Source organism: Ustilaginoidea virens, chromosome 2 (genome assembly GCF_000687475.1).
Source record: "Ustilaginoidea virens chromosome 2, complete sequence".
Classification (NCBI taxonomy): domain Eukaryota; kingdom Fungi; phylum Ascomycota; class Sordariomycetes; order Hypocreales; family Clavicipitaceae; genus Ustilaginoidea; species Ustilaginoidea virens.
In genome coordinates, this window is record NC_057317.1 from 76,955 (window position 1) to 100,302 (window position 23,348).

General features: G+C 56.8%; 7 protein-coding genes across 7 annotated transcripts; all 7 read right to left on the minus strand.

Moving 5' to 3' along the window:
- Positions 1-1,845: 1,845 nt before the first annotated feature.
- On the minus strand, positions 1,846-2,833 carry UV8b_01787 (uncharacterized protein; the record flags this gene model as incomplete). Its single annotated transcript, XM_043139285.1, has 5 exons — positions 1,846-2,246; positions 2,314-2,403; positions 2,494-2,543; positions 2,618-2,668; positions 2,784-2,833. 5 exons carry the CDS (start codon positions 2,831-2,833, stop codon positions 1,846-1,848), a joined length of 642 nt encoding a protein of 213 aa, XP_042995219.1.
- A 1,475-nt stretch (positions 2,834-4,308) lies between these two features.
- UV8b_01788 (uncharacterized protein) lies at positions 4,309-5,526 on the minus strand (the record flags this gene model as incomplete). Its single annotated transcript, XM_043139286.1, has 1 exon — positions 4,309-5,526. One exon carries the CDS (start codon positions 5,524-5,526, stop codon positions 4,309-4,311), a length of 1,218 nt encoding a protein of 405 aa, XP_042995220.1.
- A 983-nt stretch (positions 5,527-6,509) lies between these two features.
- Positions 6,510-7,107, minus strand: UV8b_01789 (uncharacterized protein; the record flags this gene model as incomplete). Its single annotated transcript, XM_043139287.1, has 3 exons — positions 6,510-6,572; positions 6,660-6,831; positions 7,001-7,107. The coding sequence occupies 3 exons, from the start codon at positions 7,105-7,107 to the stop codon at positions 6,510-6,512; spliced, it is 342 nt and encodes a 113-aa protein (XP_042995221.1).
- A 751-nt stretch (positions 7,108-7,858) lies between these two features.
- On the minus strand, positions 7,859-9,175 carry UV8b_01790 (uncharacterized protein; the record flags this gene model as incomplete). Its single annotated transcript, XM_043139288.1, has 4 exons — positions 7,859-8,256; positions 8,342-8,698; positions 8,755-8,845; positions 8,918-9,175. 4 exons carry the CDS (start codon positions 9,173-9,175, stop codon positions 7,859-7,861), a joined length of 1,104 nt encoding a protein of 367 aa, XP_042995222.1.
- Positions 9,176-10,220: 1,045 nt separating this feature from the next.
- UV8b_01791 (uncharacterized protein) lies at positions 10,221-11,048 on the minus strand (the record flags this gene model as incomplete). Its single annotated transcript, XM_043139289.1, has 1 exon — positions 10,221-11,048. One exon carries the CDS (start codon positions 11,046-11,048, stop codon positions 10,221-10,223), a length of 828 nt encoding a protein of 275 aa, XP_042995223.1.
- A 7,038-nt stretch (positions 11,049-18,086) lies between these two features.
- On the minus strand, positions 18,087-19,919 carry UV8b_01792 (uncharacterized protein; the record flags this gene model as incomplete). The annotated part of the gene is made up of 2 exons (XM_043139290.1): positions 18,087-18,335; positions 18,408-19,919. 2 exons carry the CDS (start codon positions 19,917-19,919, stop codon positions 18,087-18,089), a joined length of 1,761 nt encoding a protein of 586 aa, XP_042995224.1.
- A 1,036-nt stretch (positions 19,920-20,955) lies between these two features.
- Positions 20,956-22,570, minus strand: UV8b_01793 (uncharacterized protein; the record flags this gene model as incomplete). The annotated part of the gene is made up of 3 exons (XM_043139291.1): positions 20,956-21,451; positions 21,552-22,426; positions 22,523-22,570. The coding sequence occupies 3 exons, from the start codon at positions 22,568-22,570 to the stop codon at positions 20,956-20,958; spliced, it is 1,419 nt and encodes a 472-aa protein (XP_042995225.1).
- Between the last annotated feature and the right edge of the window lie 778 nt (positions 22,571-23,348).

Here is a 23,348-nt window from a genome sequence, read left to right on the forward strand (position 1 = left end):
GATGCAAGTGCAGGGAAATCCCACCGACGATCGCCATGGCGGCAACCGGGTTTGGGCGTGCCTCCCAAACTTGGCCTCCTCTATTTTCCTTGCCTGTGCCCTTGCTGCCGTCAAACAAGGTGCCAGTCGTGCGTGCGTGGATGAAGCCAGCCCAACGTCAGGGGTAGACTTGGGGGCCGCGATTCTCGAGAGGGGGGGGGAGATGAAGCAGCAGCCAATGCCAACCCCCGCTTTCGGAGAAGGGTTTCATTGCCCCTGACGCTAGTGCTCTTTTGGTCGAGGGCAAGTCGGCACAACAATCCTGGTTTCTTCAATTTTTATTCAGGGTCCATCATCACACCGACTTCTTTGCCGATGCATATGCTGCGGCGGATATTGCTGGCATTTGAAAACTCAGGGTTGGCGTTAGCGGTACAAGCCTCCCAGCCTGCAGATGAACGACGGTGCAGCTCCACTGCCTTGACCGTTGCAGTCGTTGCAGTCAGGACGTTGTCCGGTCCGCAACTCCCTGATTCATACTAGGCAAGGCCATGTCAGTTGCCTCAAGGCTTTCCCCTTGAGCATCTCTGGCGATGCAGTAAATCAGCATCAGGGATACACGTCAAACTATGATGGGCGCTCACACGAAACAGTGCCCAACCTCGACAGTAGCCCCTCGGAAGCCAGGACAGGTCAACTCCCTACCTCTGTGCCCGTCATCTCTCCATCTATCGGTCGAGGCATCAAGTTTGAGGAGCCTGGAGCCTCAGATTGCAAGGCTCGGGCAGAAGCCGCACCACGGCCGCGTGCCCGAATCACGGGGGGTCATTCGACAACACCGTCCGACCAGTCCTGCTGCCCTTTGTCATCCGCCACAACGCCGAGGAGAGCTACCGCGTGACTGCGTCTTACTACGACCCTACGAGGCAGAAGTCATATGACGGACTTTGCGCAAAGACTCGGATGAAATCACCAGCAGCAAGTCACCCTGGCCTGACGCGCCACCTTGCCAACCAAGGTCTCATCGCTACCTGGTATGAATCAACTCGATCGAGCTGACAAAGACTCACGGCGAGCGGCGAGTTGGCAGTATCCACTGTGTAATTCAAGATTTGCGTCTGCCGCAGCTCAAGGATGATTGCTTGCGTGCGGCTGTCTTTAAGAATCCAGCCGTCCTTGGCACCTCTGGGCAGTCAAGTGGGAAAGTGAAGGCCTCTTGGCGCAGGATTCCTGTAGGCAGATTGACATAATACAGCCATCACGAGACGGGCGGGTATATGGAAGAGAAAAAGACTTGACAGGCTGGTTTCGCCAGATCTAAGCCAAGCCAATGCAACCGGGCTGTCTTTTCCATGCAAAGCCCCATGAAACAACTCCGTGCCTTGTTCCCTTGTTCCCAGAAATCATCAAAGGTAGAAATGACGACAAAAGAAGATATTAAAAAAAGAAGTACCCGTCAGATCAAAGACATCTTCTCCATCCCCCGCATATTGGGCCGTCTTTACCGCCCCTTCCTTGCAAAATATGTACAAAATAAAAAAGAGTAGAGCAATTAAATCATCATCAATTCGCAGCAACCGAGGCCCAGATAACCCGACGCAACAAGGCAGAAATTAGGAGGGTTTCCACGTTCGAAAACACACGAGAATAGGGTATTGAAGTAACTTGGAGCAATGCCGTCTGACAGTCCGCGCTCACGCCAGCTTGGCAGCTTCAACGAGTAACAAGTACTGAAATGGGATCAGAAAACATGGAGCAAGGAGATATGGGGGGGGGGGGGGGGGGGAGCGAGTCCAGAAACACGCAGCGCAGACGCAAATCGGTCGGGGGTATTCGGTTTTTCGTAGTGCTTCGTGGCAGCGCGCCTCACATGACGCTGCACTTGTTCTCTTCCCTTTCCTTCTTGACGCTCAATGCAACGCGCGCCGCCTCGGTAAAGGCTTCGTTGACGCCGCGGTTCTTCATGGCCGAGCACTCGAGATAGCGCGAGGCTCCTATCCGCTTGGCCACTTCAAGACCCTTGTCGTATTCAATCAGCGGTCCCGAGGGACGTTCTATCGCCGCGACCTCGGGGGGGAGAGTTGCGCCTGCGCCGTCTTCGCCGTCGTCGTCGTTGTTGCCCTCGCGGAGGTCGCATTTCAGGGCGACGAGGACCAACTTGACGCCAGGGCAGTTGTCGGCAATCTCGCCAACCCATTTCGACTCGACGTTTTCGAGGGAATCCTTGCTGTCCACGGAATAGCAAAGCATGATGAGATCGGTGTCGTCTACGCGCCCCAAAGTCAGTGCTGCGCTACCCCAGCAATACCCACAAAACACCAGCTCTATGCATACCGTAGGATAAAGACCGCAAGCGATCAAACTCCTCCTGACCGGCTGTATCCCAGAGCGAAAGCTCAATGTGAACATTGTCGACAAAAATGTCTGTTGCGTCCCGTGGTCAGCGCGCGCGATCCGCATAGCCCAATGTTTAACCTATGTGCAGCTCGTGCACCAACTTTCGCCTCGTCTTACCGTGAACGTAGTTTTCGAAAACGGTAGGCTCGTACACGGTCGGAAAGTAGCTTTTCTCAAGTCAACATGCCATCTCTTGTAGCGGCGCGCCGGGAGGTGGCAGCAAGTGGAAACAGAAACATACCCTCTGGTAAATACATTGAGCAGCGATGTTTTACCGCTGGCGCCGTCGCCTCTGGAAAGAAAGATGAACGTCAGCATATTGGTCCAGCGTGACCTCTGGAATCCCCCAGCCGGAATTTCGCGGCTCGTTTTTTCCCGTTGGGTCGATCGGCGGCAAAACCACGTACAAAAGCACCAGCTTACGCTGGACCGTTTTCGATCCGCCGCAGAGAGGCATCTCAACGACGCTCCGCTCAATTGACAGCAGAGTAGTATAAAGAGCTCCAGCCCAGAAAAGCCGGAAATGGCGGCAGTCGTGACGTCGTGGGGTGACGCAGGGTACGTGTGTGGAAGTGGAATATCTATCGACGGGGATTTTGGTTGGATGCGTGCAGCCAAAGCTACTTCTCTGTAACAGGACGAAACAAGGAACAGTTCGGTGGCTGGCTGGCTGGCTGGCTGGCTCCTTGGTCGATACCTAGTTGCCTTGGTAGCCTACCTAGAGTAGTGAAGATTGTGCAGATTATTTATTATCGTTCAATTTTGGGGGAGAAGAGAACATGTCAGGGGAGGGAGCTGCGCAGCGCGAAGGAAGGAAGGAAGCGGCTAGTCCCACGCGGGCCAGCGACGTCCCAAGGTTATGGAGCCTGGGGAATCCGAAAAGCGTAACTGCCAACTTATTACTAACAGCTACGGAGTACCTTACCTACCTCTAGGTACCTGCCAACTGCCAGCTGGTACATAGCCGTAAGCAGGCGCTGGCTGTTGGCAATTTGAACCTTGTTCCTGTGCACCGGTCCACCTAGGTACCTTCCTGATGTGAACAACCTAACCTAATGCTACGGTACATACGCGGTAGCTCAAAGATGGTCGAGGGCGGTGCAATGCAATCCTACCAGACATAACCAGCGCGTCTCCTCGCCCCCTAAAACGTCTCGAGACAAGATGCCACCTGGCAGCCGATGGCGCCAAAGCGCAGGCTAGCTCACTGGTGCCGCTGCCTTCTTCTACTTTTCATGTGGGTGGCTGATGATGCTTCGCAGGGTACGCACTGATGCTAATGGCCAAATTCCCGCCGTGGTATGTAAGTATGGCGTCTGGTCGTAGCCGCTGCTTGCTGCCGCGAAACCGGGCAAAAACCTCACCTTCATCTCGCCCTGCGTCTCTGACATTGCTCATCGACAGCTGCGCAATTATACGATGGCAACCGCTTATAGGGGCGCAAAGTTACTCCGCAGTCCTACGTAGGTATTTAGCATCCGACCCGGAATAAGCTGGGATGATGTAAAGGCAGAAAAAGGCCCGTCCAGGCTACACCCAGATCAAAAGAAGCTCTCCGGGACGATGGGCAACCCCGACGTAGATCACTCTTGCCACTGGCCGTACGGACCCAGGCAGCTGCCCATTGCAGCCGGGCAATAGCAAGACGTATTCCTGGGGGAGTCGACAACCTGTCACCTTGCCAAACGCGGGAAGAAGCAAATCCCAGTGCGCGAAACAAGCAAACAAAAGGGAGAGAGAGAGAAGGGGGGGGGGGAGAATACCAGATGATGGCTTATCCAGTATTTTCATCACCTGCAGACTGCCAATAGCACGAGATTCATTTGACTGTGACCCCCAACGCAAAGCGCCTCGCACCCAAGCCAAGCCTCAGTTACAAGTCTGCCACACAAAAGACGCAGCATGCGCACCGCCCAACTGCCATCAGCACACTTAATCGTCCTCCCGCTGGTACGCTTGCCTGTTTCGACCTATTCGCTCGCCCAGATCCATCTTGCCAGCCTGTTTGTGCAGGCCGTTCGCAAAGCCTCGCTCGCCGTGCCGCTCCCTCGCTCTGTCCTCCGCCTCCCTTGCCGCGCGTTCCTGCTCCTCCAGGGCAGCGAGACGCTTCCCGCGGTCGTGATCCATCTCGGACGCGGCAGACTGCATGGCGGCTAACCTGCGCGCCTTTTCAGCCGCTCCGTCTCGGTCGTGGTCCCGCCACGGTCCCGCCGCCCGTCTCTGGCCGTGTCGGCTTCCCCCGTCCAAATCATCACCGCCCCTGTGGTGCCCATCGGACCGTCTCTCCCGAGAATCGTGTCTTGGCCGTCGTAGGCTGTCATCATCGCCCGAATGTCGACGAGGCCCGTGTCTCTCCCGACGCTCCTCGTCCTGCCCGTCTTGACGGCGCCACTGCCGCGGACTGCGCGACCGTGAATACGATCTGTGCCGCCGCCGCCCCCCATGCCGCCTCTCCCCCTCGTCCGATTCCCTTGCCCGACCTGCGCTTCGTTCTCTGCGACTACGTCGGGGTCCCCCGTCTTGCTCATCCGAGTGTCTCTCCCTGCTTCTGCTCCTGTGTCCGTGTCGGCCATGCCCATGCTCATGTCTCCTGCGCCTGCTTTCCTTATCTCGCGACCTCTCCTTCTTCTTCCTGTCATCCGCTGCGCCCATCGAGGACAGCAGCTTCCGCCGCCTGACAGGGTCGTTCATCATGGCCTCGTACGCAGCCTGCTCCTGTCGCTTGATGGCGAGCAGCGGGTCGTCGCGAACCTTGGCGGCGGTGTCTCTGGCGCTGTTGGCGTTCTGCAGAGCCATGAAGCTCTCCTCCCCGGCCGCCTTCTCCAGCTTCTTGTGCTCGGTTCCCTTGATGAGGTTGTCGATCCGCCGCTTGCCCAGCAGGTAGGCCTCCGTCTCCTCGGTGGTCCCAACCTGGCCGTCCGTGGGGCCCTGGTACATCCAGTCGACGCGGTCGACTCGCTTCTTGCCGCCGGCGGCCTCCAGCTGCCGCTGCAGCTCCTCCTTGGCGCGCTCCTCCTTGATCTCATTGATGCGCTGCTGGGTGCGCTTTCGCTCGGCGAGCGCCTTTTGTTCTTCGTCCCAGACGGCCTGCTGGTTTCGCCGCAGCGTCGGATGAAACGACTTTTTGAGGTTGAGATCGCCGCCACCCATGATGTTTGTGCTCGAAGCAAGCAGCCGGGCTTTTGTGATTTTTTTCGCCTTTGGTGTTTGGTGTTGGGGGATGAACACAGGAAATGGCGGAAGCGGCGAGCTTGCCCCAGAGGCGAGGCTGCCGTTGGTCCACTTTTTTTCAGCCGGTATTGATACGGTAAGTGGCGTGTAGATACGGACGGAGTACCGCGGCCTAGAAAGTCACCTCTGATAACACAGGTCGGTTGACGGCGAATATACGCCGCCATTCACCTCTCACCAACTGCTTCAAGTCATCTCTTGATTGGTAATGGGCTGAAAACAATAACTAGAACTCAAGCTGGCGCTCAATGGAAGGTACCTACCTACCAAGAAGGTGGGTAATTGCGCATGTTCTCAACTCGGTATTCCGGCCTTGATGGACGAGGAATCATGTCCAACAAATGTAATGCATCCAGCGACGCCTGGACTCGCAGTCTTTGACGACCATTCGGTATAGCATACTGGCCGGAAAACAAGGCGTAGCCTGACGTAAGCTGACTTGAATTCAAGAAATGCTGGTAGGTTGTCGAGAAAGCAGTCGTGTATGGCAGTGGGTGGGAACTGAAGTTGACCTCTGTTCCTGTCTTGCAAGTGCGATGCCATCTTGTCGTGCCCGCGATTCGCAGACCAACTCCATTATTCTTCTTCGAAGGAAGGTCATTGGATCCCGCTGCGCCAACAACTGCTCGCTCCCCGTGCAAGCTTGGTGGCTCCCAAATTCATCAGAAACCTACTCGCCAACTTCTTGATACCGATATCCAGCTGACCTCCACCATCCACCCGCAAACCGCAAGCCGCAAACCGAACGTCCTTTTCCTCCCCTCAACCCCTTCAGGACAAGACGATAATGCCCTCGACACTCGTCAAAACCCACCCGAACCCAATTACAAGCTCATCCGCGCCTCGCAGCCAAGCACTCGTACACCGCGCAACATTACATCATACAACTCCCCACGACTTGTTCACCAACTCGCCCGCTTCACACCAGGCAGATTCCCCGCCATGGCTTGCAGCCTGAAGTTAAACTGCAACAAGGTCAGCTTTCCCGCGCCACCAAGGCGCCGGCCAACCCGCCAGGCTAATCCCTCCAAGAGAGCGCGTTCGGTCCTTACCCTCGTCATCTTGAAATCGCTCAAAACACCACGTCCCTGCCCTCCCATGATGCATCTGTTTCGGATCTGCGTGGGCCGCGTGTAGGCGTGCATTTGTGTAAGCTGCAGCTGCGCTTCGGCTCGGACGCGAGGAGCAAGCGTCGTGTTGCGGATAATGTACCGGAGGGCTTGCCTAGTGAGGGGAGAATGAAAAAAAAAAAAGAAAAAAAAAGACTCCATCAGCACTCTTTTGAACGCGCCTCTTGAAAATTGGCGATTTTCTCGTAGAAACGGGGCTTTTTGCGCGGGTAGCGCGGCATCATGGGCGAGAAGCCGCGGGGGGGGGGGGAGGGGGGGCGTACCTCTCTGCCTCGAATTGCTCAAAGACCTTGCGCTTCGTGTGGTCTCTTATCGTGCGAACCTTGACGAAGCAGCCCAGATCGAGCTTTTTCGCCCGAAACATGGACATGGTGGGCAATGATGGTGAGTGAACTGTAATGTCACGGCGCTGAATGGAAAACGGGAGGAAGAAGATGGCTGGGTCGGGCCGGGGTTTCGCCGAAGCGTCTGATTTGCCGTTCTTCATACACACAACTCATTGCGAGAAGACATCGAGCGTCGCGAATGCTTCTACAGAGGGCATAAAGCGGCTGATGGATCTAGGCAGGCTTCTCCGGAATGATGAGTCCAGTCCTTGATGGAAGGGGTAAATTGACAGGGTGAAGAATATGCCAACGTCCTACTACAGTGCAATCCATGCTGTATGCCCAGTTATTACGCCAAAACTGCACTCCCATGTCATCTCTTGTTGTGATTAGTCCTAATGTCACCCATGAAATTTTTGCCGACACCGGTAATCCTTGAGCCAGATGTGTGTTGTATATCTCCGTGCCCTCGGTCAGACTCCCAGATGTGGCCGCCTCAACCTCACTATGAGGGCTAGAAAACCGAAACGCCAAACCCAAGTGCAAGACCCGTTCGAGTCATGTCCCGCACCTCAAAAAATGCGCTGCCCAAAATGCTCAAGGTCTTGCCAGTATAAATACAAGATTTAAAAAGCCCGCCTTGACTCTAGGATAGGGCGGTCAAAGGCCGCACTCGATAGTAAGCCAGCCGCCCTGAAAAAGTATCCCTAAAACACTCCGTCACGAAACAAGAATCCAACACCTGCCAAGCCGCAAGTCGGACGGCAACGCAATCCAGTGCACTACAGAAGCTGTTCACATCTTGTTGGTCAAGGGAAGTGCGGGCTTGGGCTTCTCCTTGTTCTGCAGCTTGGCCACCGTATAAACGATGCCACTGACGAAACCCAGAAAAATAGCCGAGACACTGCCCAAGGTGACCGGTGCCGCGAAGAATATGATGCCCAAAACAGCCACGGGCAGCTTGTTGAGCGCGCCAACCATGGCATATGTGGTGGATGAAGTGGCGCGTATGCACCAGGCAGTCGAGTAAGAGATGAAGATAGCTCCGAGACCCGAGTAGATCATGCCTATGATCATTTTGCCGCGAGATGCTTCGGGGAAGTTGCTGTTGAGGTTGGAAGAGGACCAATCTTCGACGAGGAGGGAAGACAGCATGAGCACAGGGATGGTGAGCAGGTTGTTGTAGTACATGACTGTTGGAAAGGTCAGTAAACTCTTTCTCTCGTCTTCACGATTCGCCCCCCGGATATAGACGAGTGGGAAGAGCCAGCAACAAACCTTCCCAGTTATTAAACCCCGTCTTCTTGATAACCTTGCGCATGCTCAAGGCATACGACGCTGCGCAGAAGACGTTGATTCCCATCCAGCCGTAACCAGCGTTCAAAGTAGCCACGGCAGCAGCACTTTCCGCAATCCTGGAATCTGCCCACGCAGCCACCACGGAGCTAAAGACCATCATGGCAAAGGAAACGAGAGTCAGGGGGCCGACGCTGCTTCCAAACCAGAAAACCTCCCCATAGGCAATGACAATAATGGTCAAGTTCTTGAAAATGGTGTACACGGGCACAGACAAATACTGAAGAGCTTTGTTGCCGGTATAAATCATGGCCACAAGGAGCAAAGCGATAGGGAACCCTGGCTGACGTCAGCACTTTTTTTCCCCCAGTTATTTCGGAGTCGGTGAAGCATACATGTCTTGGCTTTTTGCGAATCAAAAGGGCCGAGGTCTCTGACCATGCCCGCCTGTTTGCACATTAGAATGGCAACAGTGCCGACAATTGACTGTCCACGTTAGCGCATGTTGGTCGACAACTTCCTTGTCCCTTTCCGTTGGCTTGAATGAGGGAGACACACCTGTACAGCAAGATACAGCAAGTTCATATTCCAGCTGGATCCCGAAACAACGTACTTGTTCACAATGGTCATACTCATCGAACTCAAGCAGTACGCGAACACAGACGCGCCACGGTTGTTATCCAAAGACGACATGGACCCCCTGAGCGCGTCCGTCTTTGCCTTGGCGGGCGAAAAGCCCGGCAGCTGCTTGCCATTGGCATGGCCATTCCCCTCGGGCATGCGAATCACCACGTCGTCGCTTTTCTTGTCCGACATTTTCGGGGGTTGACGCCACGGGCGAGGCGTCCAAAGTCGAGGGGAAAAGGAGCAAACGGGATATACGGGATAAATGAGTGTAAAGAATGGGAAATCCAGAGAAAATTCTTTGACCCCGCCCAGCAGCGACGCGTGGAAAACGTGAACAATGATGCGACAATGCAGATCAAGGGATGAGTGAGCTTGGTTGGGAGACACGAACCCCTTGAATGGGGTTTTCGACGGTCGGTGTGGCGCAGCACCACAGCACCGCCACGACATGCAGGCAAGGCGTCCGGTACCTTGGCCAGTGCGCCTGTCGACCAATCGCCACCATTAAGGCTTTTGTCAGGTTCAGTGAGATTTCTCACAATCGAGTTCGACCAAGAGATTGCCATTTTACCCGGCTCAATCGCATTTATCATATTGTTTACCCTTAAGGCGTCTCTATCTGTCATGTTCTGTGACTGTTTTAGCGGCGGGCTCCAACCTCACGGACTTCCATCGACAGGACGGCACCAGTTGAGACGAACCATGTATCACCAAGATAGGGAGATGCAAGTTTCCTCAACTGCGCCAGACTTGGGTGTTCTGACTCTTGGTATTTATTCCCTGCTCTCAAGTTGCATAATTCGGTAGAAGATATCGTCTTCTGGGATCGGAATGCTAGCCCAAAAGATTGCATCTACACCAGCAAGATCAATTCGAAGCCATTAAGACGGAAGCTTGGATGCAGACGACGCGGTTGAGGACTAGGCAAGTTGATTCCGTCCTGAAATGGAGAGGAAGAAGCGAATTGCGTTCATACGACATGGTAGACTAAGTGGCCGAATTCGACACTGTCCAGCTAACCGCCGCATAAGAAAGTAAAGACAAACTGTCCAAAAAAATCCTTCCACCTTATGATACATTGAAACCATTAACGGAACGCCAATTTTCCTGTCGTTCGGGACATTAAATTTCGAAAAATTTCCGACATTTTGGGAAACAAGATGCAGCATCCATGCGTTATCAAACCAAGAGTCTTCTGTTTACCCATCAAAGCTACCGGGCTCACGATTTGCATTTACAGGAGAGCAGCGACGACAGCCATGGCGAGAGCCCCAGCGGGAGCCAGGAAAGAGGCACCGGCGGTGACGATGGGGGTGGTAGTGGCAGTGCTGTTGCCGTGGGAAGGTCCAGCACAGCCGGTGCCGGAAACGAAGGTGGTAACGGTGGTCGCAGGTTCAGAGGTCTTGGAAGCTTCTTCGGCGTGGCTGGTGGAGGCAGGGGCAGAAGACGAAGCCGAAGCAGAAGCCGGAGCCGAAGCCGAAGCGGGAGCAGAAGCAGAGGGGGAGGAAGCGGGCGTGGAGGGGGCTGCGGACGGCGTGCTGTGACCGGCAGCGTTCTTGCATTTGTCCTCGGAGAAATCGGATCGGCTCTGCTCAAGCACCTTGCTCAAGCCGGCGGCAAGGCTGGCGGCAATGGTCTGAGCATCCTTGGGAATCTTGGAAACAACAGACTCGGTCAGGTCCTTGGAGCCGTTGGCGATGGCGGCGAGCTTTGAGCGAACAATATCGCAGGCGCCAAGCTTCTCAACTCGGGGTCTTGAAGCCTTGAAATCGTCGGCAAGGTTCTGCGACTTCTTGGTCAAGCTGGTGACAGGCTCGGTCAGGCCAACCGAATCGGCAAGGGTGAGGTCCTGGGAGCCGTCGACGGTTTTCTTGCCGTCCAGGATGGCAGCGACGAGGGCATCAGACTTGGCCTGGAGAGAACTAACATCGCCGCCAGAGTTCCTGGTAGCGGTCTCGAGAGCATCAACGGCGGCGGTGATCTTGACGAAGACTCCTTGGATGACCTGGAGCTGGGCAGCCGCGCCAGTGGCGGCAATAACGGCGACAGTGGAGAACTTCATACTGTTGGTAAGGGGCTTTGCAAGGCTCTTTTTCGGTGTGGTTAAAAAGAGTGTTGGAGTCTGTGAGGTGGGACCGGAACTGAAACGACTGTAAGGTTTGCAGAGTGAATATAGAGCAGGATGAGGGAAGGACTGACAGACCGGGAAGGGGGAGATGGGAGGTTTATGTTTATACCTTTTTTTTTCCTTTCCCCGGTTATGGTTATATGTCCTTGCCCCCCTCGTCGTTCATCTACATCCTTCCTCACGGGTCCGATACTGCATCGTTGTACATCACAAGCTCAATACTAATTTCCTAGAAAAACACCCTTGCTGAGGCCGGCTCCCAGCCAGCACCACATGTCGACCACGAAGTCGAACCAGGAGCCAAGCGTCACGGAACGAACAGGGACTGCCTTGGGGGTAGCCCAGGCCCCAATGTAAGGGTGGTGCGAATGTGAAAGGGGGGCGTGCGTTTGCTCCCCAGCGCCGAGAGTCGAATTCAAAAGGCTTTGCGAATAACTCGGCCTCAGCTTTTTGACCACTCGGCCGTTCTGACGAATCCTTGTGGGGGGTCAATTATCCAGCCCGCACGTGGGAATAGTAACCTGAGGGTGCTGAGGATGATCCTCGGTAGGTTTATGGCAAGATACCAAGCAGACAAGATGCTCCTCGCCTCACCGTCCGCCGCCAGCATGCGACACGGGAACAAGTCCCCAGACGCCCCCATTCAAGCGGGCCCACCTGATTGCAGCGGTGGAGGATGCAGCAGATTCGGCCGTCAGGTCACTACAGGTGCGGCTTTACGGCTTGCTGAGTTGCTGTGCGGACATAACTTTCTGTCGCCAGACGAGAACAATAGCTCAAGCTAGCTTAGCAGAGCCGGAGACGTTACGGACGGCAAAGGGGGCCATCGCGCAGCTCAGTCGGCCAACCAGCGAGTCAAAATCGTGCCCTCGGCAGGGTTGGCCCCTTAGCGCTGGCTTTTATTAGCCAGATCTCAACAACCCAACCGCAAGCCGCTGATCAGTGAAACACTGCTTGAGCGCGGGTGAAGTAAAAAGAGTCAGGAACTGCGCAGCGCACAGAGATTGTTCTCAGGTGAGCGAGGAACACCTGCAACAGCATTCACGAGCCCGTCCGCGTTGCAGCAGGGCCGACGTAAAGGCCGGGGAACTGCAGGGTAAAACAAGAAGGAAATAGAAACCACGAGAAGGGAGCTAGCGGTGTCGAGAGCCCCCCCCCCCGCGCTGGGGGTGTTCAATAGCTGATTGCCACCGCCGGTCGGGACCTGTTGAGTCTGTGTCTGTCTTGGTCTGTCTTGAGGAAGACCTCAGGCCGTGCAATACAGATATGCTGGCTCCTGCGGCGAGGCGACCCGAGGCGGCAGACCGTGCCAGTATCCAGGCTGGGTTGTTCCAGGCGTGCCGGGCTGGGGTAGGCCAATGAGATGCTGGTCGCTCTCATGCTACTGGACCGATGTCAGGCCCGTTTCCATTCACCCCTCTCCCCGGCGATACCATCACGTGATTGTTGTTCCTTTGATTCTTAGTTCGTAACGGCGACCTGATGACAAAAGTCCCGCGCCCTGTGCTGGATAAGAGGCGTCGGCACAAACGCAGTCGGGTTGCGCCGATTTCAGGGGCGCTCTGTGACGTACTGTACGTCCTCGACGGCTTCATCAGACCCGCTAGCCGGACGAAAGAAGCAGACCTGGAACTTTTTTCGCTGAGGCTGTTGATCCACGTAGTAGCTACTCCCTACTCCCTACTCCCTCTTCTAGTTTAGTTTACTAACATTGATAAATGCGTCTTATTGAGCCATGCATGGGCCCTGCCAATCATGGGGCCAAGATCGACTCTCCATGCCTATACCACCAGCCTGGGCGGCCTGGGGTAGCAATTGAGTAAGGTAATTGATGAATTGAAAGTTTCGACGGGACCCCTCAACTTCTAGCGGCTACATACCAGGAGGTAGCACTAGGCACGGAGCACCCTACATAACATCAGTTCAAATTGAAGCCAACCCCGGAGTCTCAGCTGGCGCAACAGTCATGGGTAAAACAACGCACAGATCTGCTGAGCAAACAGCAATGGGGCTTGCAGAGTGCGCGAAAGCATCAATGCCGAAAGAAGATGGGGAGATGACTTGTCTCTCTACCTTGGGTACCTACCTAATGCAGGCTGACTCGGTCCTGACGCGGATTTTTTTTCCTTTTTCTTTTTTTTTTCGCTTTTTCCTCGTGCAAGTCGGTGCGGTGGCATTGGTTGCAACGCAGTCGCACGCTTCGAGACATGTGCACCGCTTGACGCAGGGCTTCACAGTTACAGGCCCGGGGAAATACATGAGCCCTGGTTGCATTGACACCACCTACGCTGACTTCGATGTTGCCTGTCGAATCAAAGGGCTGTCAGTGCTTGCTTGCTGCGTACCTCTACCTACCTAGGTGCCTACCTAGCGTGTACGTACGGCGTAGCTGTGAACTTGGCCCATCCCGGCGCTGAACCAGGTACCGAGGTATCTCCAATGTCGTCAGCGCGGCCTCGTTGAATCTTGAAACAGCTGATGGTTACATGACCCATGTGGCTCTGGATTTCTGAGATGCCGCTGTAGAAACAGGGCCGTACATGTCGCAACGCCCCAGCCGTTTTGCGTCAATGTCCTGAGCAGATTGCTGCCTGGCCCTTGCTGCTTGCATGTGGAATGCGGCACATGAGTGATGGATGGATGGCACGACGCCCAGCGTAGCGGCAAGAACCGCACCCCCCTGATAGCTGATAGCCGACGCGAAACAGCTGGCACGAACTTTGGTAGATTCGCTGGCTGCTGGCAACATGAAAGACGCTGCCATTCGTTGGTTAGTGGCCGGTCTAGGCCTGGCTCCAGCTTTATTAGTTTGCCGCCTCGGAGGAGGATTGGTGTCTTTTTATGATATCAACTGTAAGGGGTAGAGTCAATGCAGAAGAAACAGTGAATGGCAGGCAGCATTCAGCATTGCGACGGGGCCTGTAACTGGCGGGGCAAAAAAAAAAAAAAAAAAAAAAAAAAAAAAAAAAAAAAGAATTGCCTAGTGCTGCTAGTTCCTCTGGGAATGGATGCAGGGCAGTGGCTGAAGAAGACTTGGCATGATTCCTCTGACTTCCTTCTTCCAGCTCTCACGCTAGCTATGTACATCATAGATCCCCGGCAGAAATCGCCAGACCATAAGCTTTTCAACGGCGTTGACACATCTGGTACGGGCAAGCCCCTCTTCGCTAGCGAGGAGGACCCCGGCATGCGAAGTGGGAAACAATTCATCGCAACGGATTCGCCTAACCTCGCCCCTGCCGTCCGCAACGTCGGGCGCTTGCTCCTGGCCACAGGGTAAGCTCTGGAGGGTGGCATGTCTAGCACTTGGCCGCCTGTCGCCGGATCCGACTTGAAGTGGAGAGGAATGGGGGCCGGCACAACTATGGCGATGCATTCTGGTCGCCTAATGCTAGTGCCCAGGGCTGCCTCAGGATCCAGCGGCCCGGACCCCTCCCTCCGCTGGCGAGGCAGGAACGGACGGCAGCTCTTATGTAGGTAGGTATGTATGGTTCTTTTTACGGACAAGGGTAAAAACTACATGCGCTTTTTCTCGTTCCTTTGGCATGTCGACGACAAGTTTGCCAGCAGCGTCGCCGTGCATCACGCCGCACGGCGCGCCTGAATTCCTGCCCCCATCAGCCGTCGACGCGGACAAGAGTTTGACTGCTTTCCGCCGCGCGAGCCGTCGTCTCCCATTTGTACTTGGCCAACAGCCAGCCAACAAACAACCGCGCCAGTGATGCCTGGCACCAGACCTTTTGAGATCTGTGGCCTCGCTACTCCTGCGCTGTTGCCTTCGAGGTCTTTGCGTTGCCGTCCGGGATCGTGCTGGCCGTTGCGGCGGGAATGGGAAACCGTGGAATCGACAAAAGCAACCCTGCTAGTCTGGTGATGCGCATACAACTGGATCGCTTGACAAAAAAGACATGTCCGCCGGGGACAAGATCGTCTCTTACACCATCAGGTCCACTCGCTGCGCTTGCGCTTACATCTTCCCACTACCCACCGATCTATCGGACCCAATTTCCGCAATGGCTGGCGGACTCTCTCGCTACAGAAGGGTCAGATCATCACCCTGGCCAATCCTTGACTTGATCTACGATTTTCTTCTTACACTCATCTCCCCCCATTCTTCAATCTCAAGCAGGATAAAACTTCTGTCAACCCAGAGACTTCAAGTGCCCTTTGGGACCCCCACATCAGGAAACCGGCAGATGAATCGTGGTCCACAGGGGTAGGCCTTTGCTGCTTATGGATCTGCGCAATGATGCAATGTACAATAGTCTGATGTGTTTACTGCGCAACTCGGGCGCACCTACTAGAGCCAGGTCGAGTGCAGACTTTCCCACTGGTGGTCTTGCCAGCAGCGTCAAGCACAAGTCGTTCATCTCTACCAGCCAGTGTCGTCAGTCAACATTACACGGACAAACCCACCCAGTTTGCAGCAAGGCTGAATTATGGCTCTTTCGCCATTCTCTACGGAGCAGTTTGGTCGCCATCTACCATCTACCCCACGGGTATGGATCTGTAATCTGCGAAGGAAGCATGCCCTTGTCAAGCTCAACCCCTTCCAGCACACCCACAGCACCTTCAACTTCCCCGTCACGGAAAGGGTCTTGGCCGATGGCTCGTATTAGTCGACAGAGCGAGAAGCTACCTAGGTAGTTGGTATACCGTCTGCGGCCCGAATGGCCCATCCCTCTATCGTAGCAAAGGAAATTTCTCAGGTACAGACAGAGCAAGAAGTTGGCGTGTTCTGCCCCGATTAGCCATACCATGATCGGTAGAACCAACCAACTCCCACAGCAGCCATAATGCATTATAGCTCGGTCATGCGCCATGGCCTTTCGTGTTACGCCTCTCTCACCAAAGGGACCGAAAAGCAGAAACTTCTCGTATCCGCGGTCACCTCGTCAACGAGCGTTTATTGCCCTTCTGCCTTTCGTTGTTGGACCCTCGTTCAGTACGAGTCTTGTTTCCTAGCAATGCCCAGCATTTCTCGTTCGACAATCGGCCCAGCTTTGGCAGCTCTTCCAGCGGGGCGGCTAGGCCTCTCGACAGGATTCTTTCCATGAGATGCTTTGACCGGTATGGGTAGTATTTCCCAGCCCCTAAAACGATCTTCAGTTGTCCAAACGCGCCACCTAACTGCACGTTGGAAGTCGGTGTCCTCTTTTAACAATTGGCTAACGTATGGCTGACCTATGACTGACGGGGCTACAGTCTACTCGACATGTCGCGATGCGGGACCGCAACTAATGAAGGGGACCATACCCTCTCTGAGCATATTTCCAGTTTCAGCACAGAAAGCCCAGGCTCGTGTTCTCGTCTTGGCTCGGCTCTGACCCGACATGGGTCGATGACGAGCGGGCAAATTTGGAGGGGTAGATGATCAACAGTCGGCTGGGAATATGGTCTGGCTCCTCCAGCGGCGGCGGGCCGCGCCGCTGCCAATGTTGCCACATTTTGAGCAGCGAGGCCAGCGAGAAGCAATGCGGAAGGATCTCTGGGCGTGAACAAGTGCCGGCGGTGTGAACGGAGCGTCACGACCGGGCTCGGCATTCCAAGACTCGGGCCTACGATACCACCACGTCATCCGGCTTAGCATTCAGCGACACCTTGCTTTGGGACCGCACCCACCGCGGGAATATATCGTGAACCAGGTTGGCCAATCGAGCGAAAGTCCTGAGACGATGCGACCTTTACAGAAGCTTGCCAAGAGGCATCCGGCAAATCTTTACATTAACTGTGACATGGAGTTTGCGCAAGGAACGCGAGGTCGAGCATCGTGTTTGATATCTAGCCTCGGGAGGGCCTGGTAAATCCCACGTCACGCTGATTTGTGGCGGAAGCCTGGCAGCCATTTTGTCGCCCCGTCGACGCAGACTTTTGAGCGACCCCGTCAAAGTCAATGATTGACGATGGAATTGCGAATGAAAAAAAGGAAATATCCAAACTATGGTGCGACAGCACATCAAGTGCGGCTCTAGCGGGGCCTCTTACGCATTGCATTGACTGTGACTTGAACCAAGGAATGTCTCGAAAAGGGTGTCGTAGATGTCCCAGCCCGATGACATGTGGCATCTTCTTCTTCGACATCCGGAACACAACGTGGATAAACCGGGGGGTCGTTGCCAGTCGGAAATGGCAGCTGGACTCTTGCGCAAAGAGCTGGAAAACCGTCCATAGTCAGCCCCCCCGCCCTTCTTTCTACTCATTGGAGCGTGGCCAACAGAAGGACCTTGCCGAAGGGGGTGCCACGGTCCACGGACTCAGTAAGCAGCAGGTCAAGTTGCAGAGACGCCGAGCAGTCGACCAGGGGGTACCGTTTTAGAACAACAACAAGGTATATTCAAATTCAGCCCTGGGCCTACTTGCTCTTCTCGAAGAACAGCAAGCGAGGGCACGACGCAGGTAGACTTGGCAAGTAAAGCCCACGGCGGATGGAAGACGACATGACCAACACGGGCAATCAAGGGTCCTGGAGCCGCGGCCACCCAGACACGAAGAGTGGTCGTCCCGGGAGCGGGCGCATGTCTGCCATCCCAAGGGAGCCGTGTAGTTGCCGTCAGGAAACCTGTTGCTTGCCTGGCTGTGAGAGCACACGCGACCGGATCACGGTGCCTCGCTAGACAAGCACTGAATCTCCCTGCAGCTCAAGTAGTTTTACTCGCATTGCCCATTCATGACAGGTTTCACTCGATGCAAAAGGAGCTTTTTTTTCGTTCTCAGTCCGATACTTTTGCCGGCGCTGTTGCTTACTTGGCTCTGGGAGCACACACGACCGCATCATCCGGTTTTTATCTGCTGCTCCCTTTTCTCAAATCCCTGTAGTTATTGACTGTCTGTTGCACAAAGCACCACGCGGCACACGACGGGCACAGACACGCCCGCTCAACCAAATGCACAGCATGTACTGTACAAGGTCTGCGCCGCCGGCGGCAGCAAACAGCCACCCAAGCATCTCGCGCCCGCCGCAGAAAGACGCGCTCAAACGCGGTCCTCGTCGTCGCTCTCCAGCCCCTCGCCACGGATAAACAGCGACACGCACCAGCCCACGAGGCTGAGGCCGCCAAACAGACTCCACGGCAGGGCCTCCCCCCTCGGACGGATATCGACGGACAGCGTGAACAGGGCGCCCGACACGACCGGGCCGATGGAGCGCCCCAGAGCGGAGAGGGTCTGCGCGACGCCGTTGAGGGTGCCGAGGCTGGCGTGCGAGGGGGCCGAGTTGGTGATCTAGGAACGGCGGCCGGTGGTGAATTAGCGCTCGCTGTGCTTGATGAGCAAAACAGGGGTGGGCAAGCTTACCAGCAGCATGACGCTGGAGAGGCCGCCAACCGCGCAGATGTTCTTAGCGATCAGGACGAGCGCCAGCTCGGCGTGCAGCCAGGCGCGGCCGGAGCCCCAGCCAAAGGGCGGGTCGTCGTCGAGGGCGCCCACCCACGGCATCAGCAGCATGCTCGTGCCGAGCCCCAGCAGGGCGAGGCGGTAGGAGCCGAGGTTGCCGATCCGGGACCTGATGCGCTGGAACAGGAACGCTTGGAAGGCAATGGTTGCGACGCCGGCGGCGCCGAGGCTGAGCCCAATCGCGGAGGGGTCGAGCTGGCGGCCCGTTGGGCTCGGGGCCGCGGCGAAGATGGGGTACAGGCTGTTGAAGCTGATGTTGGACAGCTGAAAGACCAGGTACGTCGCGAGGAGGATCAGCGTGGTGTGGTTGACCATGTCTTTCCACACCGGCCGGCCCTCGGGCGCCGCCGCCTCGTCGTCGTCGTCGTCGTCGTCGTCGTTGCCATCCCGAGAGCTGTCCGACGATAAGGAGGAGGAGGACGACGACGCCGGCGAGAGCAGGGGCTGCGCGGCACTCGCCTCGGCAAGTCGCGAGGCCCAGGATTCCCTCCGCCGCCCTCGCGCCCGGCCCGTCAGCCACGCCACCCATTTCGGTCTCCACGGGCTCCGACCCTGCTCGTCCAGCGTCTCCTCGAACCAGACGCCCACGACCACCACGCTCGCGGCCAGGAGCGCCGCCCCCAGCACATTCGGCCCCAGGTAGGGGAACCGGCCTCCTCCCACCCTGCCCGCGAGGACGCCCCCCAGCGCGGGGCCGGTGATCCCCCCTAGCGAGTAGATGACCGGGAGGTAGGTGAAGGCCCTGCCCTGGTTGGACCGGTCCGTCACCTCGCCCAGTACGGTGGGCACGCACGCCGCGTTCCCGTTCAGCAGGCCCATCAGCACGTGCACCAGCACCATCTGCCAGTAGCGCCGGCAGAAGCCGAACGCGGCGAAGCAGCACATGAGGGAGAAAGAGCCGGCCAGCAGGACGGGCTTGCGGCCCACGACGTCCGAGGCCCACCCCCACAGGAAGTTGGTGGACAGCTGGGCGAGGGCGAAGGCGCTGGCCAGCAGGCCGACGTACAGGCCGCCCTGCCGCTCGGGGATGCCCGGCATCGAGGCCACCATCTGCGGGAGGTACGGCCCGATGGAGTTGAGCGCCGTCTGCTCCGAGAGCGAGAGCAGGGCCAGCAGGAGGAGCTGGCGCACGGGCAGCGGCGTCTCCTCATGCTCGTGCTGCTGGGCGTCGGAGGGCGCCGACGCCGACGCCGACGAGGCGGAGCTGGCGTCCGAGTCGGACGGCGCTTGCTCGAGGGGCGTTTTCGGCGGCTGCACCGGCAGCGTGTGGTACCGATGGGTGGTGGTGGATGGGCGGCGAAACGAGCCGGGGCTGGGGATGGGGGCACCGGCGTGGAAGGAACCCGACGGCGTGCGCCCGGCGAGCTGGGGTTTCGGAAGGGCACCGAGGCCGGGCCGGCTGGCCTTTGCCATGGCTTGGGCTCGGGGGGGGGGGGGGGAATTTTCCGCTTGTCGTGCTGTTGCCGTCTGGAAGTTTCTTCGCTGCGTCTGTTCGTAGATGCGTCTGTTCGTAACTGCGTCCAGCTGGAAGATGCTTCGTTGTTCGCTGATTCGTAGTTTGCTGCTCTATGCTCGCTACTCCGTTTCTCGCTGCTTCTGTTCGTCGCTGCTGCCGGCCTGACCAAGCTTGCTTCGCTGCCTTCTTCCACAGCTAGCAGCTCTCGACGCGATGCGTTTCCCTCGTCTCCGCGTCGCAGACATTCGCGCTCTCGTCGCGTCACCTCGAATTACAATTTCGCATGACCCTGGCCGCCAGGACTTCTTCTTTTTTTTTTTTTTTTTTTGGCCCCAAAACGTCACCAAAAAAAGACGGCACGACGCATCAACGACCGGGAACAGGGAGAATTTGCGTGGGATTGCAAAATCGCGCCGGGATGCGATTGCCTGGGACGAAGCGCAAAAACCAAGGTTTTTGCAAAACAGCCAGTCGCACCCGCACCGCCTGCCGTTTCGGCGTGTGCCCCCCCCCCCGGTCGTGGCTTGATTGGACGACGTCACCTCCTCCCCGAGCAGGCGGGTGATTGGTAACGGCGGGGGTCGCAGCGGCCCGCTAGGCTGGTTCGGGACAGGGCCTCGGAGCCGGCTCCACAGCCGTCGTTTTGAAGAAACAAGTTTCGGATCGAGCTGGTCTGGTCCAAGACACGCAAGTGTCAGCTGCATATCTGATATGGATGTTGTCGAGGGTCGATTTGAATGGCGCGGTGCCGACAACCCGCCGAGACGAGCACCACGCAAGAACTAGGGAAGTACCCCCCCAATAGCAACTGGTGATGTTATGGCACATATGTGACGAGCTTATCATCACCTGTTTCTCGTCGGATCGCACAAGGTCCATTACCCATTACTGCTCCAGCATCAATTCAGGCAAAAACCACGCAGTGCATCTATGATATTACATTATCTATCCAATTCAACACGCCGGCTTTTTCTTTTAAAATACACCAGTCTCCTACTGCGTTTCGACCTGCTTGAGGAGACCCTCGAGGTTGATGCTCTTGGGGCGCTCGATGGGAAGGCCTAGGGCGCGGTCCCAGATCAGCTGGGCGAGAGGACCAAGGCCGCGGGAGACGCCAAACGTGGCAGTGTAGTACAAGGTCTCGTGGAAGCCGTAGTGGTGGAAGAGGACGCCAGAGCTGCTGTCAACGTTGGGGTAGGGGTTCTTGGTCTTGCCGTGCTTCTTGAGGACCTCGGGGGCGATGCGGCTGTTCTTCTCGACAAGCTGGAACACGGGGTCCTTGGCGATCTCGGGACGCGAGGCAGCGTAGTCCATCAGAGCCTCGAAACGGGGGTCCGGCTTGCGGAGAACGGCGTGACCGTAGCCCGGAACCACGCGGCCCGAGTTCAGCGTGGTCCACAGATAGTCGTGGACATCTTGTTCGGTGTAGCTGGCGGGGATGGCGTCCTTCATCTGGAGAATCCAGCGGAGAACTTCCTGAGCGGCGAGGCTGCGCACGGAGAAATAGTGAAGAGAGGCAAAACGGGTCAGCTTATGGGAGGACGGCGCCATAAAGACGGGAGAAAACGCGGCGACCCAAGGTGACTCACCCGTGGAGAGGACCAGCCAGACCCTGGAGCCCGGCACTGTAAGAAAGAAAGGGATCGCTCAGAGCGCTTCCGACCAGATGAGTGGCGTGGCCCGAGACGTTTCCACCCTCGTGGTCGCCGTGCAGGGCGAGGTACAGGCGGAGAAGGTCCTGGAAGTTCTCATTCTCCTTGCCGCCCTTGCCGAGCATGGCGGCAAAGTTGTAGGACCAATCCTGCGTGACATCGACCTCGGCAGGCAGGGCACCACCGCCACGGTAAGCGTTTTGGTAAATCTTGGCGGCAATGGTGGGCAGCTTGGCCAGGAGGGAGATGCAGTCGTCAAAGGTAGGCTCCCAGTAGTCAGCCTTGGCGAGTCCCTTCTCGTACGCCTTGGCAAACTTGGATTCGTAATTGAGGGCGGAGACGGCAATGGCGAACTGCGTCATGGGGTGCAGATCCCTGGGGAAGTCGTCGAGCATCTTGGACACGAACTGAGGGATCTGAGCCTTCTCGGCCAGCTCGCGAGAGAAGACGCGGATCTGGCTGGTGGAGGGGACCTGGCCGGTGAGAAGGAGCCAGAACATGGCCTCGGGCAGCATCTCGGTTCCCGACGTGCCCTTTGGCAAGATCTTTTGGCAGTCCTTGATGGTCTTGCCGTGGAAGCGAATGCCCTCGTTGGCATCGAGGACGGACCCCTCCCAGACCATGGCCTTGAGCCCGCGCATGCCGCCGAGGGTGTTTTCGACCTTGACCTCGCCAATGGTCTTGCCACCGTGCGCCTTGACTTTCTTGAGAAGCTCGCGTTTCGCGGGGATGACCTGCTTGAGGGTGGCCTTGAGGTCGGGCTCCGAGGTGGCGTAGCCACGAGCACCGGAGACGGCCACTCTGGCCAAGGGCTGCAAAGGTTGTCAAGTCATCAGCGTCAGGATTTGGGAAAGGGGACAAGGGGAAGCGTCCAGGGCGCGGCTCAATCAGTCACTGTGAATTCATACCCTGAGGGAGCCAAAAGCCCGAGTCGACGTTGCCAAGTTCAATGCCATGGTGAGCTGTGAATGATGGGGTGGGTTTCGGCGATGCGATACGGAGTTCGTGGATCAGTGGAATGAGCAGCAGCTTGGTCTGGGGAGTGGCGGGAGCTTAGGAAGAAGACGCCGGCTCGCAATGGAGGGAGGTGCTTGATGGGGACTGGAGGTTGCCGAAAAGGTTATGCCGAGACACCCTGCAATTGACGACGGGAGGTTTTATTGCCGTTGCCGCAAGCCTTCGGCAGGTCTGCCTGCTGCGTGTTTACCCGTCTATCCCGTGATTGCACGCAGAACCAGCCTTGCGGTTGCTCCTTCCCCGCCACCCACAAGCCAAACAAGGAGGGAGGCAAGCCGAGGAAAGCCGCGTGGCCCGCTCGGCGGTCTTTGGCTCTTACACAGGTACCTACCCCGTACAGGTGCCCATGTATAGGGTCTGGTACGTATTACCTGCCAGGCTTAGGTACCAGGCAGGTTCCTTATGTAGGGGGCTGCTTATTTCTACTCAAGAGATCCGCAAGCTTACTTGCCTCTTGATAGAGAAACTTCTCATATTCAAAAGCATCACGACGCCATCCGGACGCTGGAGGCCATGTACATACAGCGATTTTTTCGGGGTCTCAAAGGACCCGCCAGCGAGCCAGGCTACATCCAGTCCTCACCAACCATTGAGACCTCCCCAAGCCAGGCCCCAGCACTTGCAGCAACGCTGCGTTGGCCCCACTCCTTACCGCTAGACATCCTCGGCTTTGCCTGGAGCCCCGCCCGTTCCGCCCGAGCTCCGAGCCCTGGAGCC